We start from the raw sequence: 15,028 nt of genomic DNA on the forward strand, positions 1-15,028 counted from the left end.
ACGCATACCCAGTGCTTCCTGTATGTCTCATTTCTGTCCTTACACACAAACCCAAGGCAGATGTAGTCTCTCCTCTACAGATAAATCAAGGCTCAGCATTGAGTAATTGTCTGAAGTCAGCAGAGCTGGGATTTGGTCTTTGGCCTCAGAGCACAGGCCATGGCCAGGAGCCCGGGGCTGGCTTGCTTGCTGTCCTCTGTCTGCACTCTTGGAGTATCCAGGAGGTCTGCCCTGTCTGTTCTGTCGTGCTGCTCTCAGACATTGTGAAGGTGTAGCAGGAGGGCTGCTGCAGGAGCTGCCTGGCTTTGGAGCACAGGGAAGCCTGTAGTGAGGTAGCCTCACTGGCATTGCTGGAGCTGCAGGCCAGCGTGGCAAACAGTGACCCCCAGAAACACTTCCCTTGACCTTCTTTGCTGCTCTTCCTGGGGGAGGTTCTCCTCCTAGCCAACTCTGGCCCCTCCTGCCTGAGTGTGTCTGCTCTGTCATCCACACAGGAGGAGACAGCGAGGGTGAGCATGAGAGGCAGCCTCTTCCTGCTCTTGGCATCTGTCCAATTTCTTCTTAGGAGGTGGGCAGGGGTGTGTGAGCCTCTGCTGCAGGAGTCGAGATGGCTGAGTCCTGCCCTCCTCCCTTTGCCTCTGTGGCAGGGAGGGTCTCATGGCTCTGGGGTATGGTCCCTTCCTTCTGCACTGACCCAAACTTTCTGCCGTCTGCAGGGCACTGGCAAGTGGTACGAACTGCAGGACCTGCAGGTGACGGATATCCTGCCCCAGATGATCACACTGTCAGAGGCCTACATTCAGGTGGGTGTGGGCAGGGTGGAAGTGGACTGAGAGGGAGCCCCAGGAGGTTCTGAGAGAGGCTCAGCTGATTACCTGGTCCAGAAGGTCAGTCAGGTTTTCAGAAAAGAAGAGTAGGGGAGTGTGAGAATCTGTGAGTGAGCAAACCGGGTTGCGTTTGTGGCCAGGTCCCCGAGCTCTGCCCAGGGCCCCGGCACAGCCAGTCAGCACTGTGCTTTGTCCATCTCTGTTTTGGAGTGCTGACTGTGTTATTTTGACTGCTCCAGTGGAGTGAGTGCCTGCGGGGCAGGGTCTTCCTTTGTAACTACTCTAGTAGTAACAGAGGGAAGACTGAGATGTGAAAAGCCGTGCCTTTGTAGAAGAGAAGGAGTGAGTGTCCGAGAGGTGACTGTCTCCTCTGTGGCTTCCTCCTGGGTTGAGACTTGGCCACGCCTCTTTTGGGCTGTGGGGTCTTTTGGAGCCTGGGATCGCTCCTAGGGTCTTGGCATTTGAGTCATGCTCTATACCTGAGCTGCACTCCCAGCCCCTGTGGGTCCTTTTTTAGAAAGGAGCTTTGAATGGAAGGTAAGAAGAGGAGAGGCTGGGTGGGGTGGGGGAATAGGGACTGAAGGAATGTCCTGGCCGGTGATGGTGGCCGACGCGTGGTTGGGTGCCAACTGCCCACTGCGGATGGAGAAACGTCCTCTTTCCTGACAGATATGGAAGAGGCGGGATGCCGGGGAGACCAACCAACAGGGGGCGTGAGGCGGGCCAGCTTCCCCCTGAGGACAGCCCAGTGAACAGGACCGAAGTGGAGCCGAGCAGAGGCAGGCTGCAGGTGCCATGGGTCCTGGCTACACCACACATTGAGGGGCCCTCCACCAGTCCTGTAGAAAGCGCTCCTCCCTCCTTCCTGCCGTCCTCTCAGCTGCAGCAGGCTGAGTGCTTTGCAGGTGGCTGTCCTTTCTCTTTAGCAGCTGGTGCACTGAAGGGTGGATGATTCCTCGTAGACGTCGAGCCTCAGGGTTGTGGGAGTCATATCATGAAGCCAGTCACGCCTTCTCCTCCAGGGAGGTAGTTCTCTGTGGTTCCCTTAGGTCCTATGGGTTTTTGGATGGATTAAATTCTCTGTTTTTAAGCCAGCCTTCTGTCCTATGTGCGTCACCCGCTGCTGGCGGATGGAGGCTGACTTGCCTCCTTTCCCGTCTTCACTAACTGCCTGTGCTGCGGCCTGTCATCTGGCGGACACCCTCCTGTCTCCTCCTGCCCACTCAAAGGTGGTGTCACCTGGGATGCGTTTTTCTCTAAGTCTGGAAGTGACAAGTTGTTACTGTGCTGGACTCGAGGCTGGGTGGGAGGTCCAGACTGCAGCTCAGCCCTCCGAGGGAGTTCTCAGAAAGCCTCGGCCAGGCCAGCGCAGCGCCCAGAGCAGGACTGCCAGTCGGGAGCTCAGGCAGACATGGCCTTGCAGGTGGGCCTGGCGGCTGGACCTGGGTGCTGCTGCAGGTCCACGGGAGCAGGGAGCCTTGTACACAGCTGTGGGCAGCCAGCCGCTCCCGCGGAGCCACAAGCACGCTTGCTGTGCCCGGCAGTGTCCTCCTTCCCCTACCTCGCTGGCAGCCTTGGGAATCCTGTTGAGGCTCATATCTTCCACTGTTAGAAGCGGGGATCCCTTAGGACCCCCCTAGGCCTTCTCCTCATCGTTTACTTTCTGGGCCATTTCAACTCTGCCTGTGGCCTCGCTTGTCATGTTAAAAGCATGATTCATGAACAAACCTTACCCAGAACTTCTCTAAGGTTTGTTATGTTTTGTTTTAGGAAAAACGTTTTCAGACTGGTTTCAGACTCAATCCTCCTGCCTCAGCCTCCCTAGTGGCTGGGATTACAAGAGGGCACCACCACACCTGGCTAAATTCTCATCTTTAGAGCCAGCTGACTACTTGATACAGTTTTGGGTGTGTTAAAATCAACTCACACTGAACATTTTCAAAACTGAGCTTGTGTGGTTTTCTCTCAAACAGCCCCTTTCCAGTGTGTCCTGGGTGAAAGATCCCACCACTCCTCGTTACGTCAGCTGGAGATGGCCCAGGAGTCACCCTGGACAGCCCTCCAGCCCCTCGTCTGCTGTTGCTGTGTCCTGGCAGTTTCACCTGTCATCTTCTGCCACCCTGTGGGTAGCAGGGGCTTTGTGTAGGTCCAGCTGGGCTGGGCCCAGTCAGGCGAGTGGAGCCATAGCACAGTCTGGTCAAAGAGGGTTTCATTCCAATGATTCATAACGGTAGCAGGTGGGAGTGACCAGGGTTTGCCTAGTGGGAAGAGCGGCAGACATGGGAGGAGCCGCTGTCTCTAGTTTGAGAGCGCCTGTGGCCTTGCTGAGAATTGGGGCCAAGTGTGGTTCCAAACACGTGTAGAACATGTGCACCTCAGAATACTAAAATTCTGCTTTGTAGCACTTGGGGAAAGCCATTCGCAGTGGTGTCCCTCTAAGGCACCCTAACAGGACTGTCCCTGGAGGGGAGGGTCAGGTGGGGCCACTATGCCCCTCAGCAGCTGTGGAGGGAGAATCTACTAGCACCACCGGAGTCTGCCCTTCCCGTGGATCTGCAAAGCCCTCTTCTGACGAAGCCTGTATGTCAGCTCTCCAAGGAAAACCTAAAGGGCTCTTTTCACAGCAGAGGCCCAGAGAGCCATTTGGAAGTGAGGGGTGGTGAGTTGCTGACTGGCAGGTCTTCGCTGGACAGCTCAGCTTCCATATGCGCTCGCACTCCTGCTTGTAACTGAGTTCTTGCACAACAAAGGTGGAGGTTCTGCATTTCTGCATAACACATCTGCCCTTCTTGTGAGCAAACAGTCTTCACCTGTACCCAAAATGAGACGCAGTCCTGGGGGGGGGGTCACTGTCGTTACTCCCACATCCAGTCACCATCATACTGTATCCTGTTATCTGAAGATGAGGTTATAAAGTTAACTTCCAACAACTTGTAGCTGCATAAAGATGGGAAAACGGTCACAAACGGTCAACAAGTGGATCATCGTGTGTGTATAACATGTAAGTGGACAGTAAACACAAAGCCAGGCACAGTGGCACACACCTGTGATCCCAGACTCTGCAACTTGTAAGAGCCTGTGTCAAAAGAAGGGCAGGGGATGCAGCTCAGTGAGAGAGCACCCTTGTTCAGTCCTCAGTCTTGGGGAAGCCATTTTCTGAGTTCTCTCCTCCTGCTGGCCACTCCACCTGTCTCTTGTCTCAGCTGGAGTTAGCCTCGGCTTCCTCGCCAGACCTGAAACACTTAACACTCTGTCCTTCAGCTGCTGCTGCTGCTACTTCTGCTTCTGCTTCTGCTTACTCCAGCACCGTCCTCCCAGGAGGCCCAGGATTGTGATGAGTTTACCAAAGGCTGCCTCCACTCAGATGCAGAGGCCTGTGTCTCATGCCTGGCCCAAGAGCAGGATGCGCAGAGCCTGTCCTGGTGCCTGAACAGTGGGGTGGAGGAGGCCCAGGACAGACTCAGAAAGCCCCAAGCCAGAGGCAGAATGTGCATCCTGCTGTGGGGTCCCTCAGCTCCTGCAGTGCCTGGGCTCCTTGGGGAGGGGAGGGCACAGGTGGAGGCCAGGCAGGAGGCTGCTGGAAAGGCAGGAGATGGAGATGGGGTGCCTACTGGCTCAGGCGGGGAGAGGGAGGTCCTGGCGGCCCCCTCCGGGGGGCTGCAGCCCCAGAGCACCTCCAGGACAGGGCCCGGATCATGCCAGTGCATAGGGCTTTATTGGCAGTGTTAGGGTGTGGCCACGCAGGATCTGAGCCTGCCTGCACTGCCCTGCTGAGTTTTGAGCAGAATAGTCACAGCAGAAGGGCTGGGGCTGGGGCTCAGTGGTGGAGCGCGTGCCTAGCATGTGTGAGGCACAGGGTTACATCCCTGGCACCACGTGAAAATAAATAAAGGCACTGTGTTCATCTGTAACTAAAAGTATTTTTTTTTTTTTAAGTCACAGCAAAAATAAAATCACCCTTGGAACTTTGAACAAAAGTTGGGAAGTTCTTACAAAAAGATGAAAACCCTCTCTCATTTTGCTCTGGGGGGTTGAACCCAGGATGTGTTCCAGGCTACCTCCAGCCATACCCAGCCCAGAAATCCCTGTCCTACAAAGCAGCAGCTCGCAGGCAGAGTGTCTCCGACACGGAATTTTGCCCAGTCACCTCCCGTCACCCAGGGCATGGAGTATCCACCTTGCACAAGCCAAGGGTTTCCTGATTTATTTTTAAAAAGCCTAATGTAAGGATTTTGTGAGTTTATCAGAGTACATTATGATCCCATTTTATTCTGAATTTTGAACTTCTTGGAAATGTTGGCAAACAAGACGCTGGTCTTGAGCACGTGGGGGTCAGTGTGGACTGGCCCAGTTGCTCAGCTGTCCTGGAGCTGCAATGTTCCCCCTCCGCCGCCCTGAGCAGTGGGAGCTGGCTTGGCTCTGGTGCTGTGAAGGTCAGAAGCAGCCTCTGCAGACCTTGTCCAGAGGACACTGTTCTTGCTGGCCTTACTGAGCACAGAGTGGCTGTGGTGTCAGGCTGGGGCCAGGGCTGGACCACTTTGGCTGGTGGTCCACCAGTGTCACTTTGCAGGGGAAGGCGAGTGGGGTGAAGCTCCTTCCAGCCAGGGCAGTGGAAGGGCAGGGCCACAAGGAGCCTTGCCACGGTGGCTAGAGACCCTCACTTGCTTCCTCCTTTGCCCTAAGGAGGGGGACATCTAGGGGGGACCTGTATCTTGCCAGGGGACCCGCCACAGTTGATGGCAGAGCTGGGGCTGCAGCCAGGCCTCTTTCTGTTTCAGTGGCAGCTCTGGGAACTGGGGAATGCTCTGTCCCTCTCTTTGGTGGCCCCTCCAAGGTCCCTGGCCATCACTGGTGGGGAGGGATTTATTAAGCTGACCCCTGTGAGGTAGGTCTGTGTCCAGGCACGTGCCCCAAGTGCACGTGACACCAGGGCTCCAGGGTAGGCTGGGCTTCTTCCTCTCCTGGAGGAGGGTGGGCCTCACCGCATGACCTCGGCTGCAGCCCTCGCCAGCAGCCCTCGCCAGCCACAGGCCCTCCCTGCCTTCTTACAGAGCGAGTGGTGAAATGCATGAGGACCCTCCTGCTCTCAAGGTCATTGGGGCCACCCTCCATCCCATGTACTACCTTTGACTTGGGAAAGGATGGTGGGGGGAGGGGAGGGACTTCAAGCCCGTGGACTCAGATGGCTGTAGTGTTCCTGGCTCTGAGGGGCGGCAGCCTCTGGAGGCAAAGCTGATTCCCCTGAGGTTGGGACACCTTGTCTTGGCCTGAGTACATCAGGTCCCAAAGGCAGCTGGTCTGAAGGCCCAGGCAGAGCGGAGGAGGGCTGCTCAGGGCAGGGGGCAAGGGCTCTGAAGGGAGGGTGGCCTCCCCCTGAGAAGGGCCTCTTCCTGGTGGGGCCTGGCGCTGTGCCCAGAGCTATGCCCAGAGGTGGCTGGAACCGCCTGCAGGAGTGGCCACCTCTCACTGCCCCGTGGCAGCCCCTGCCCTTCCCTCCCCCACGTAGGTCAAGACTCACCTGGAGGCTGGGTCCTCAGAAGAGGGGGTTCTGGAGACACTGGAGGGGGCTGAACGTGGTGGCACACACCCCCAAGGCCTGCCACAGGGACAGAATTGGGACTTCAGTGCCTCACTCCTGGCTCCGGGACATAGGGGCAGTGCTGATCTGCCTTCTCATGCCACCCTAGTGTGACTTAGTAGACCCAGGCCACTCCCCGAGCCACTGCCTGCAGGCCTAGAGCTAAGGAGGAGGCTGCTGGCCCAGGACACCCACCGGGGCCCTCGCCAAGCACACTGGCCAGCGGCTGCAGGCCAGCAGCTGTAGCCCAGTCAAGGAGGGCTGCAGCTGAGCCTGACACAGCCCCCATCTCCCATGACACTTTCTCGGCTTCTTCTAGGCCAAGGCCTGTTCTGCATGAGAACACAGGCGCCTCATCTTGGCCCATGTCACTCCTGATCCAGGAGAGTGGGGGCTCTGGGGGCTTTGAGAAGTCCTGGCCAGCTACAGGGGCAGGTACCTGGCAGGTGGTGTGGGCATCCCAGCCCCGAGGCGCCAGGGCCAGCAGCTGGGGCATGTGCTGCTCCACAAATTGCTCACACTGAGGAAAGACAGAGGCAGGGGGTGACCCAGGCCTGAGGCAGCACCTCCCTCCTCAGAGTCCTGGCTCCCGCCTTTCTGGGCCTCTTCGGTTCCCTCTGGGCCCTGGTGCAGGTCCAGGCACCAGCCCCCAGCAGCTCTGGCTGCTGGGAGCAGAGCAGAGGGTGTGGAATAGAGGGCTTCTGTCAGGGAAGACAGGGGCACCGAGAAGGACTGGCAGAGGCCCCCACCCTCTCCATGTGCAGGTGACTAGTCTCAGCTAAACTGCCCGAGAGATGGGTGGGCAGGGCCAGGGTCTCTCAGGGTCCTCTCCCAGCTACAGCTTTGGCCTTGGTCACTTGGAGTCTACCAGGCCCTGGCAGATGCTGCCCAGCACTAGGAGTATCCTGGGTACCACGTGGCACACCTGGGCCTCCCCTACAGCCAGCACTCCTGGGCAGGGCTGAGAGCTGCATGGGCTTCCCTGGGCAAGGCCCTCCTGGGCTGGCAGGACTCGCCTGGCACTTGACCCAGGCAGGGACTCCTGGTCCTGGGAGTTGTGGTCTTTTGTCCAGAGAAGACATCTGACCCTCAGCAGCTCTGGCCTATGAAGCCATCACAGACCACTGTTTCCAACCACGTCCTGGATGCCCGGCTGGGCTCCAGCCCAGCCCATCCTGTATCTCTGGCCACAAAGGCTTTCTGGGCTCGGCTGCCCACGGCGGACAGGACCTGGGCCCCGTGTCCCTGGAAGCCAGCCTGGCTGCGCTGCTCTGGCTGGCTCCTCCTACCTTCTCCCTGTCCAGCCAGGAGCGGAGGCAGGCCTGGCGCATGGCCTGTGGCGTGGCCTGCTCACTGCTGTTCCAGGCCTGGGTGGTCACGGACACGCAGAGCTGGCACTGGGAGGCTGGCGGCAGCCATTCGTTGGACAGGGAGCCCAGAGCAGGGAGGGCTGCAGAGGAAGCAGTCAGGTCTGTCCTGCAGAATGTCTGGTCCTGTCCTTAGACCAGAGAGGGAGGGAGCGGCCTGGGCCGCAGAGCCTGAGAGGGCAGGGTGGGCGGCGACTCACCTGGGCCAGCGCCATCTTCACTGGAGCACCGGAGGACCAGGCCGCAGACCAGCTGGGGCAGCATGCGGCCCAGCAGTGCGTCCAGAAGGAGAATGGTGTACTGCTTGGCTAGGCACTGGCAGATGCCGCCCACCACCAGGGGTACCACATGGCACACCTGGGCCACAGCCACGGCCAGCACTCCCTGGGGCGGGCCGAGAGAGGGTGATGTGGGCCTCCCTGTCCCAGCGTGGCCTTCCTGCACATGCCCTCCCTCTAGGAGGGAGGGTGACTGCAGGTGAGGACGCGAGAGGCAGCTCACGAGGTGTACATGGGGGCACTGGTCAGAGTGCTCTGTGGTCAGAGCAGCAGTCGCGATGGACCCGGGTCTGGCTCAGACTCAGTGGAAGAGGCATGGCTTGCCAGAGAGGAGGGCATCGCCACGGTCACTGCCTGGCCAGCTGGGAGCCACGCCTCCTCCCTCCTGACCAGGGCTCACTACCCTTCCCCACAGGAACCCCTCAACAGCAGATGGCCCTACCTCTAGCCAACAGGCCCCTGTTTGGGGAGCCCCTGGGAAAGTTAGCTGCTTTCCTCCTCACCCCGACTCCACACAAGCTGGGGCAAGCTGGGCCCTGGCAGTTCCCCAAGGTCACATGTCACCCGCTTGCTCCTAACCACAAGGTAGGTGAGCCAGCATCCCTGTCATCAGGGTCCCACTGGCACTGTCCCTGGCCGGGCCTCCTTCCCTCCTGATGGGTGAACGTCCTTGCTGCTTGCCCATAGCAGGAGGGAGGGCTCTGTCCTGTTCCAAGTGCTGCCCAAGCAGCGGGTGCGCTCACAACAAGGCTAGCCCCTTCCTCCTCGTGGTGCTGGGGTCAGACCCAGGCCTTGCGTGCCAGGCTCCTCCCGAGCCCCAAACCTTTCTCTTGACTTGGCTTAACGGTGTCTCAATGGGCCATACCAACTCTGTTCTCCAACCCCTCGGCCAAGCTTGGGACAGCAGGAAGCTTGTCCACTGCTGTAGTCTCTCAGTGACCAATGGCCTGCAGGACCCCATTTGGGAATGACTGGTGAAGCCAGAGGGCAAAGGCCACTGCTGATGTGGAAGATTTCAGGCTGGACATGGCAGGATGGGCACCTATCTGTGGGGACTCTCCTACTGAGAGACTGCAGTGTCTTCCACAGACAGCTGGGACCCGCCACAGTTAGTGACCTGCAGGAGTGCCAGGGCACAGTGGGACCTGAGCCTGGGTGGGTGGGCGGAGCATAGGTGGCTCTGCTTAACCTGGCGGCAGTGAGATGGAGCTCCTGCGTGAGGCCCTGGCGCCTCACCTTGGGGATCATGGTCTGCACCCGCTTCATCAGAGTCCTGCAGAGCCAGCAGAAGGGCAGGGGGATGGGGAACTGCTGCTGGGAGAGCTCCTGGGGAGAGAGCCAGGGAGGTGGCTGTGGCTGGCCGAGGCCACCATCCTCTAAGTCTCGCCTCCCCCACCCCCGGCTCAGGCCCTGCCTGGAGCTCATCTGTCCCTGGCTCTGCCCCTCCAGGCCCAAGTGCCTTGGGTCTCAGCTGCCCCTCTGGCCCTCTGCACCCCAGCTAACTGGCCATGGCTGGCCTCCCTCACCTGTGTATGAGGCCCAAGCCTGTCCAGGAGGGCCCCTGGCAGCACGGGGAGGGCCAGCTTATCTGGCAGAGCGTCCAGCACAGGGTCAGGTGGAGGATCTGGCATCCTAGGCTCCTGCTCAGGCCGCCTGTGCTGGCACAGGCTCAGGTGCTGGCAGATGACCTTTGGGGTCTAGGGCACAGTGCAGGTGAGGGGCTGGTGGCCTGGAGGGAACCTCCTCCCACTCAGGCTGGCCCCAGGGCTCAGGGCCTAGAGCCACTCTTTGGGCTTGGAATGGTGGGGGAGCAGGCTGGGTGCGAGGGGAAAAAGGGCAGAGGTGGGGTGTATGGGGATGGGGTGTCTGGGATCCTGTGTGAGTGAGCATGAGCTCACATGCAAGGCAATGTGCGTGCACATGGGGTGAGGGCAGGCCTAGTGTGTGCGCACACACGGGTGAGAGCAGGCAGGCCTAGTGTGTGTGGGTCTGAGCAGGTGGGCACCCTCCACCTGCCTGGCTGAGGATGCTTCGTCTCCTCGTTGGGGGTGAGTGTGTGTGGTCTGAGGTTCTGTGTGTGTGTGTGTGTGTGTTTGCCTGTCTGTCTATCTGGGGTTCCATGGTGCTGTTGGAGTTGCCTGGGGTGCTTTGGGTTGGGTGATTGGTTGTGGTGGCCCCGGGGGCCATGTTGGCAGAGCAGGTAGGTGGGAGGTCTGGGCGCTCACGGTCTGGCTCTGGAAGTAGTCAATGACCAGGGGGAAGTAGTTATCCAGCACGTGGTGGCACTGGGGCACGAGCAGCTTCAAGGGGAGGACATCACACTCACGCTCTAGGAATTTCCGAATGGTTTTCTGGGAGGAGGGAATGGAAGGTCAGCTGGCCTCTCTGAGGCCTGTACCTGCTCCAATCCCACATGGCCACCACCCAGGGCAGACTGATTCCACTTCTCCCTGGGCATTGGGACTGAAACTGCCAAGGAGTAAACGGTTGGGCACATGGAGGGCTTCTCCCTGCCCAGGAACGACCATTTCTGGCTTTGGCCAAGCTCCATGCTATGGCTTGGGCCTGGCCAGGAGGATCTTGGTGCCTCAGGCCTCACCCTCAGCCTGGAAATGCCCTGAGCTGCCCCTCTGCCCACATTCCTCCAGGATCTGGGCCTCATCACCTGGAAAATGTTCTCCTTGGTCATCTTTGTGAGGATGTTGATGATGTCCTCACACTCTTGGCACAGGTCATCCTGGGGAGGAGTCCCAAGGTGGGGCCCATGAGTGGGGAAGTGCTCCCAGCTCCATGGAATGAGGCACTCTCAGACACAGGCTGAGGGGGCCTTTTAAGGCGCAGACAGCTTCCCACTTCATCCTGCCCAGTGCCACTCATTGAGCCCATTGTCCATCTGTCTCTCTGTCCATTCATCTCTCCATCCATCCACCCATCCATCCCATCTATCCATCCCACTTATCCATCCACCCATCCATCCATTCACTCATCCACCCATCCATCCTATCTATCCACCCATCCACCCCATCTATCCACCCATCTACCCACCCATCCTATCTATCCATCCCACTTATCCATCCATCCATCCTATCTATCCACCCATCCATCCATTCCATCAGTCCATCTATCCACCCATCCACCCATCCACCCATCTATTCTATCTATCCACCCATTCATTCATCCATCCCATCTTTCCATCCCACTTATCCACCCATCCATCCTATCTATCCACCCATCCATCTATCCCATCTATCCACCCATCCACCCATCCACCCATCCATTCTATCTATCCACCCATTCATTCAACCATCCCATCTATCCATCCCTCTTATCCACCCATCCATCCCATCTATCCATCCCACTTATCCATCATCCATCCTATCTATCCACCCATCCTATCTATCCATCCCACTTATCCACCCATCCATCCTATCTATCCATCCCATCCATTCCATCCCATCCCATCCATCCATCCATCCATCCCAGCCGTCCTTCTTTGCCCCATTCTATGCCATCCTCCCCAGTTCCATCTCATCCCACCCACCAATCCCATCACCTATCAGGGCTCCAATCCCCTTAAGCCCATCCAGCACCTTCTTCCCAGACCTCCAGGACATTGTGGGTGGTACTCACGGCTCCCGCATGTCCCCAGACTTCCTGAAGGCAGTGTCCCAGGGCCTTGCACTGCAGTGCTTGCTCCAGGCTTTGACACCAGAACTCGGGGCCCTGGGCACAGGCCAGGGATGAGGTGGTCTCCACAGCTGCAGTGGAGGCCAGAGCAATCTTGGTCAGGACCCAGGATACACTGGTGCCTGGACTTCACCCAACTTTTCTCATGCTCAATTTTTCTGGGAATTCATGGCCAACAGACATGTGGGACAACTCTGGTTCCCTACTGCAGAACCCACCAGCTCTGTGACCTTGGCCAAGCCTAGGGGCCTCTCTGGACCTCAGCTGACTTGTCCTTAAGTGAAGATTATGGATGGACTTGGGTTACCTGGGCTCAGAGCCAGGCTCAGTGAGTGGCAGGGGGCTCTGAGAGGAGGGCACGGGACTCACCAGTGCTGGGGCCACAGAGGGTGGGCAGCAGCATCCACAGCAGCAGGCGTGACGTGGCCATGGCCCCTGCAGCAGGGCGCCCTGCTCGGGCGGGCTTTTATAGCTGGGGAGAGGGCTGGGGATGGGCGTGGGAGCACAGGGAGCAGTGTTTGCCTTCCCTGGAGAGCCCTCCACGCCTGGTCAGCCTCTTCCCAGCAGGACACGCCCAGGACCTCCACCCGCCTAGGCCTCCTCAGGGCCAGCTGCTGCTCCCTTTGCCCCTGGCCCAGGCACAGCTCCCTCCAGACAGGGGGGCTTTGAGGCTCCCCCCATCCTGCCTCTCTGGGCTGTGGCGGGAAGCCGAGCAGGCCCCTGTTCCCCCTCCCACCCGGCCTCCTCTGCTCTTGAGCAATGTTCTCAAAAGCTTCCTGCCTGGCTCTTGATCCAGGTAAGTGCCGGAAAGGCACATCCTGGGCCACCTCCCTCTCTGCCCTCCTTACCCCTCCCTAGAACCCTCTGTGCACAGATGGCTGTTGTGGGGCAGAAGAGTTCACACCAGGAGTCTGAGGTGGGCGTGAGGCTGAGGCACTGGCTCCCAGAGGTTCTCAGCACCGTCCCAACAGCCCCTCAAGGCGGGGGGCTGGGCACGGCTGGTGGCTCAGGGGACAGTCCTCTGTGTCTGCAGATCTCTCCAGCTGGGTCTCACTGGGCAGGGCACACTGGAGAGAAGGCCCAGAACCTAAAGTGGGCAGGGGCCGCTGCAGGGAGGGAGGGATCATCTCGATGGCCCTGCCACCACGGCCCTCTCCCCTAGTCCTGCCGGGGGCCCTCTCCCTACCAGAGGATGCCTGGCACCTCGAGCGCTCACGGTGGCAGGGCAGGGCAGGAGCCAGCCGTGATGAGAGCTGGGCCCAAGGTGGTACCATGACACTCGAGGTCACTTGAGCACCCTGTAGTTTCTGTTGGTCCTGAGCCCTTGTCACATGACAGGCACAGTTGCCACCACGGAAGCTAACCCAGTGTGTGGGAGTTCCTGACCCAAGGCTGGGAACCCGAGGCCTGCAGAAACCCCAGGGCCGTGGACCTGCACCATGCTTGTACCTGGGTGTGGGATCCAGGGGCCGAGTACAGAGCGTCCTTAGGGGATACCCAGGCTCCAGCCCCTCACCCAGAGCAAAACCAAACAGAATCCCACAACACACCAAATAAGCAGAGCTGCGTTGGGTCTGGGTACCCTTGGGACAGGTGGTGGCCCGTGGCTTCCACCCGACCCTCCAAGGGTCGGATCTCTGGACTCACGGCTGCCTTCCAGGAGCGCAGCCGAGGAAGCGCACCAAGCTACCTGTGGACGGCTGCCCGCCTGCTGGCCGTGCCAGGCCGTAGTGCCTGGTGCTCCCTCAGGGCACAATCACCACAGGGCTGGGCTGAGGGTCCTGGGCACAGATCTGCCTCCCGGACGGCTGCCAGCCTGGCCTCTCTACTCCTCACTGCAAATAAGAAGAGAGACATGGTAAAGGAAGAAAGGCATCGAGGCCCCTGTGTGATAGCAGGTCCTTTGCGTGTGCTGGGCCGCCCTCCCCTGAGGACCTGGGCCTCTGCCCTCCCTCGGCACACTCCTGCCCTCAAGTTTATGTGAGTGTGGTCTCCAGAGCAGCCTTGGGAAGTCCAAGGTGAATGCCAACCTGGGGCCACAGGAGAGCCCTCCTGAGCACAGCCCCGTCCTCCCATTTAGTCTTGTTTCAAAAGGGACTTCTCTAGAGGATGGGCAGGGAGGCCTGGCAGGATGCTCAGTTTATGAAGAACTCCTGCTCCTTCATGCATTGACTGAGAAATGAGCTGGGAGGTGGAAGGACATAGTCAGTGCCCTGGGACTCTGATCTATGGGGATCCGGGAGTAGTGGCCACAGCAGGAATCCCAGCCATTCTGGAGGCTGAGACAGGAGGTTTGCAAGTTCAAGGCCAACCTTTGCAACTTAAGTGAGGCCCTGTCTCAAAATAAGAAATAAGAAGGGCTGAGGTTCAAATCCCAGTACCAAAAAATTCAGAGCCCTGGGTTCATCCCCCAGCACCACAACACCAAAAACCAAACAGGAACCTACAGGGTGGGAGTAGGTGGGGAGGTGGGGAGTAGGTGGGGGATTGGGCTCCACCCACGCCTGGAGACTCAAGGTGTGGGTTTGGCCTGGTGGGACCAGGAGGAGGTGCTCCATACCAAGGGGTCCTGTCCAGCGAAGGCCTGCAGGAGAGCACTTGGAGCTGGCCAGGTTGAGTGGTCCTCACTGGCTGGGGAGGCAACTGGAGCCCACTCCACACAGCAGGTCCAGATGGCAGGCAGCTGGTGGACCGACAGCCAGCCCCACTCTCCAGCTCCTGACTACTTCTGAGCAGCCCATGGGCCCCAGACCCTGCCCTGTCTGCCTCCTCACGCCCAGCTGAGTCTCCCAAGGGAGGAGCTGGCAGTGTCTCTGACCCTCCTCGCATCCCCCATTCTCTGCATTCACCTGTGGGCTGAGCTGCGTCCCCTAGGAGGAGTGAGGAAGGGACCTTGTTTGGAAATGAGTGTTTGCAGATGTAACCCGGTCACGATGTGGCTGTGGGGCCCTGGTTCAATGCCCGGGGCCCATAAGAAGGAAATGTGGACACAGAGTAGTAGGTGACGGTGGTAGGGAGACTGGGAGACAGGGCCACAGCTGGGGAGCGCAAGGATGGGCATCCAGCAGGGCTGGGCCAGGCAGGAAGGGCTGCCCAGAGCTGCCCGCCTGCTTCAGACCCATGGACTCCGTGAAGAAGACTCTCCTGTAGCCTGCAGCCACCCAAGGCGCTTCTCAAACGTGCCCTCAGGCCAGCCTCCCTCTGATCCTCCACCCAGATGGACCCCAGGGGATGACCTGGGGCCAGGACAGACCTGGCACTGACCCTCAGTGTCACTGCTGTGTCTCAGGG

At 59.2% G+C, this 15,028-nt stretch overlaps 2 protein-coding genes across 4 annotated transcripts in view; one reads left to right on the forward strand and one right to left on the reverse strand.

Annotated features, from left to right (window-relative positions):
• Usp39 (ubiquitin specific peptidase 39) overlaps positions 1-1,917 on the forward strand; it is a 34,965-nt gene extending 33,048 nt beyond the window's left edge. For both annotated transcript variants that reach the window (XM_046455960.1, XM_046455961.2), the window contains exons 12-13: positions 717-803; positions 1,497-1,917. In XM_046455960.1, the coding sequence (XP_046311916.1) occupies positions 717-803; positions 1,497-1,544 (135 nt within the window). In that variant the 3' untranslated portion in view covers positions 1,545-1,917. The remainder of the gene's footprint in view (positions 1-716; positions 804-1,496) is intronic.
• Positions 1,918-5,005: 3,088 nt separating this feature from the next.
• Sftpb (surfactant protein B) lies at positions 5,006-12,239 on the reverse strand. Of its 2 annotated transcripts, none has more exons than XM_046455962.2 (11): positions 12,107-12,239; positions 11,681-11,808; positions 10,716-10,787; positions 10,276-10,401; positions 9,577-9,747; positions 9,287-9,376; positions 7,973-8,156; positions 7,695-7,855; positions 6,845-6,925; positions 6,346-6,423; positions 5,006-5,252 (listed from the first exon to the last, which is right to left on the reverse strand). In XM_046455962.2, the coding sequence occupies exons 1-10, from the start codon at positions 12,165-12,167 to the stop codon at positions 6,361-6,363; spliced, it is 1,137 nt and encodes a 378-aa protein (XP_046311918.1). In that variant the 5' UTR covers positions 12,168-12,239; the 3' UTR covers positions 5,006-5,252; positions 6,346-6,360. The 2 variants fall into 2 exon arrangements, with proteins under 2 accessions (XP_046311918.1, XP_046311919.1); XM_046455963.2 differs by having other exon boundaries at positions 5,006-5,315.
• Positions 12,240-15,028: the final 2,789 nt, after the last annotated feature.

The sequence above is a fragment of the Marmota monax genome, unplaced genomic scaffold (assembly GCF_021218885.2).
Source record: "Marmota monax isolate L192 unplaced genomic scaffold, Marmota_monax_Labrador192_F-V1.1 WCK01_AAM20220418_F8-fsc00238, whole genome shotgun sequence".
NCBI classification, from domain to species: domain Eukaryota; kingdom Metazoa; phylum Chordata; class Mammalia; order Rodentia; family Sciuridae; genus Marmota; species Marmota monax.

Excerpts from the sequence above, each read along its gene's own strand:
- Sftpb (XM_046455962.2), bottom strand. The coding sequence starts at position 12,167 with ATGGCCACGTCACGCCTGCTGCTGTGGATGCTGCTGCCCACCCTCTGT. Across the intron at positions 10,402-10,715 it reads CCAAGGAGAACATTTTCCAG|AAAACCATTCGGAAATTCCT; the intron begins GTGATGAGGCCC and ends CCCTCCTCCCAG. Across the intron at positions 9,748-10,275 it reads ACTACTTCCAGAGCCAGACC|ACCCCAAAGGTCATCTGCCA; the intron begins GTGAGCGCCCAG and ends ACTGTGCCCTAG.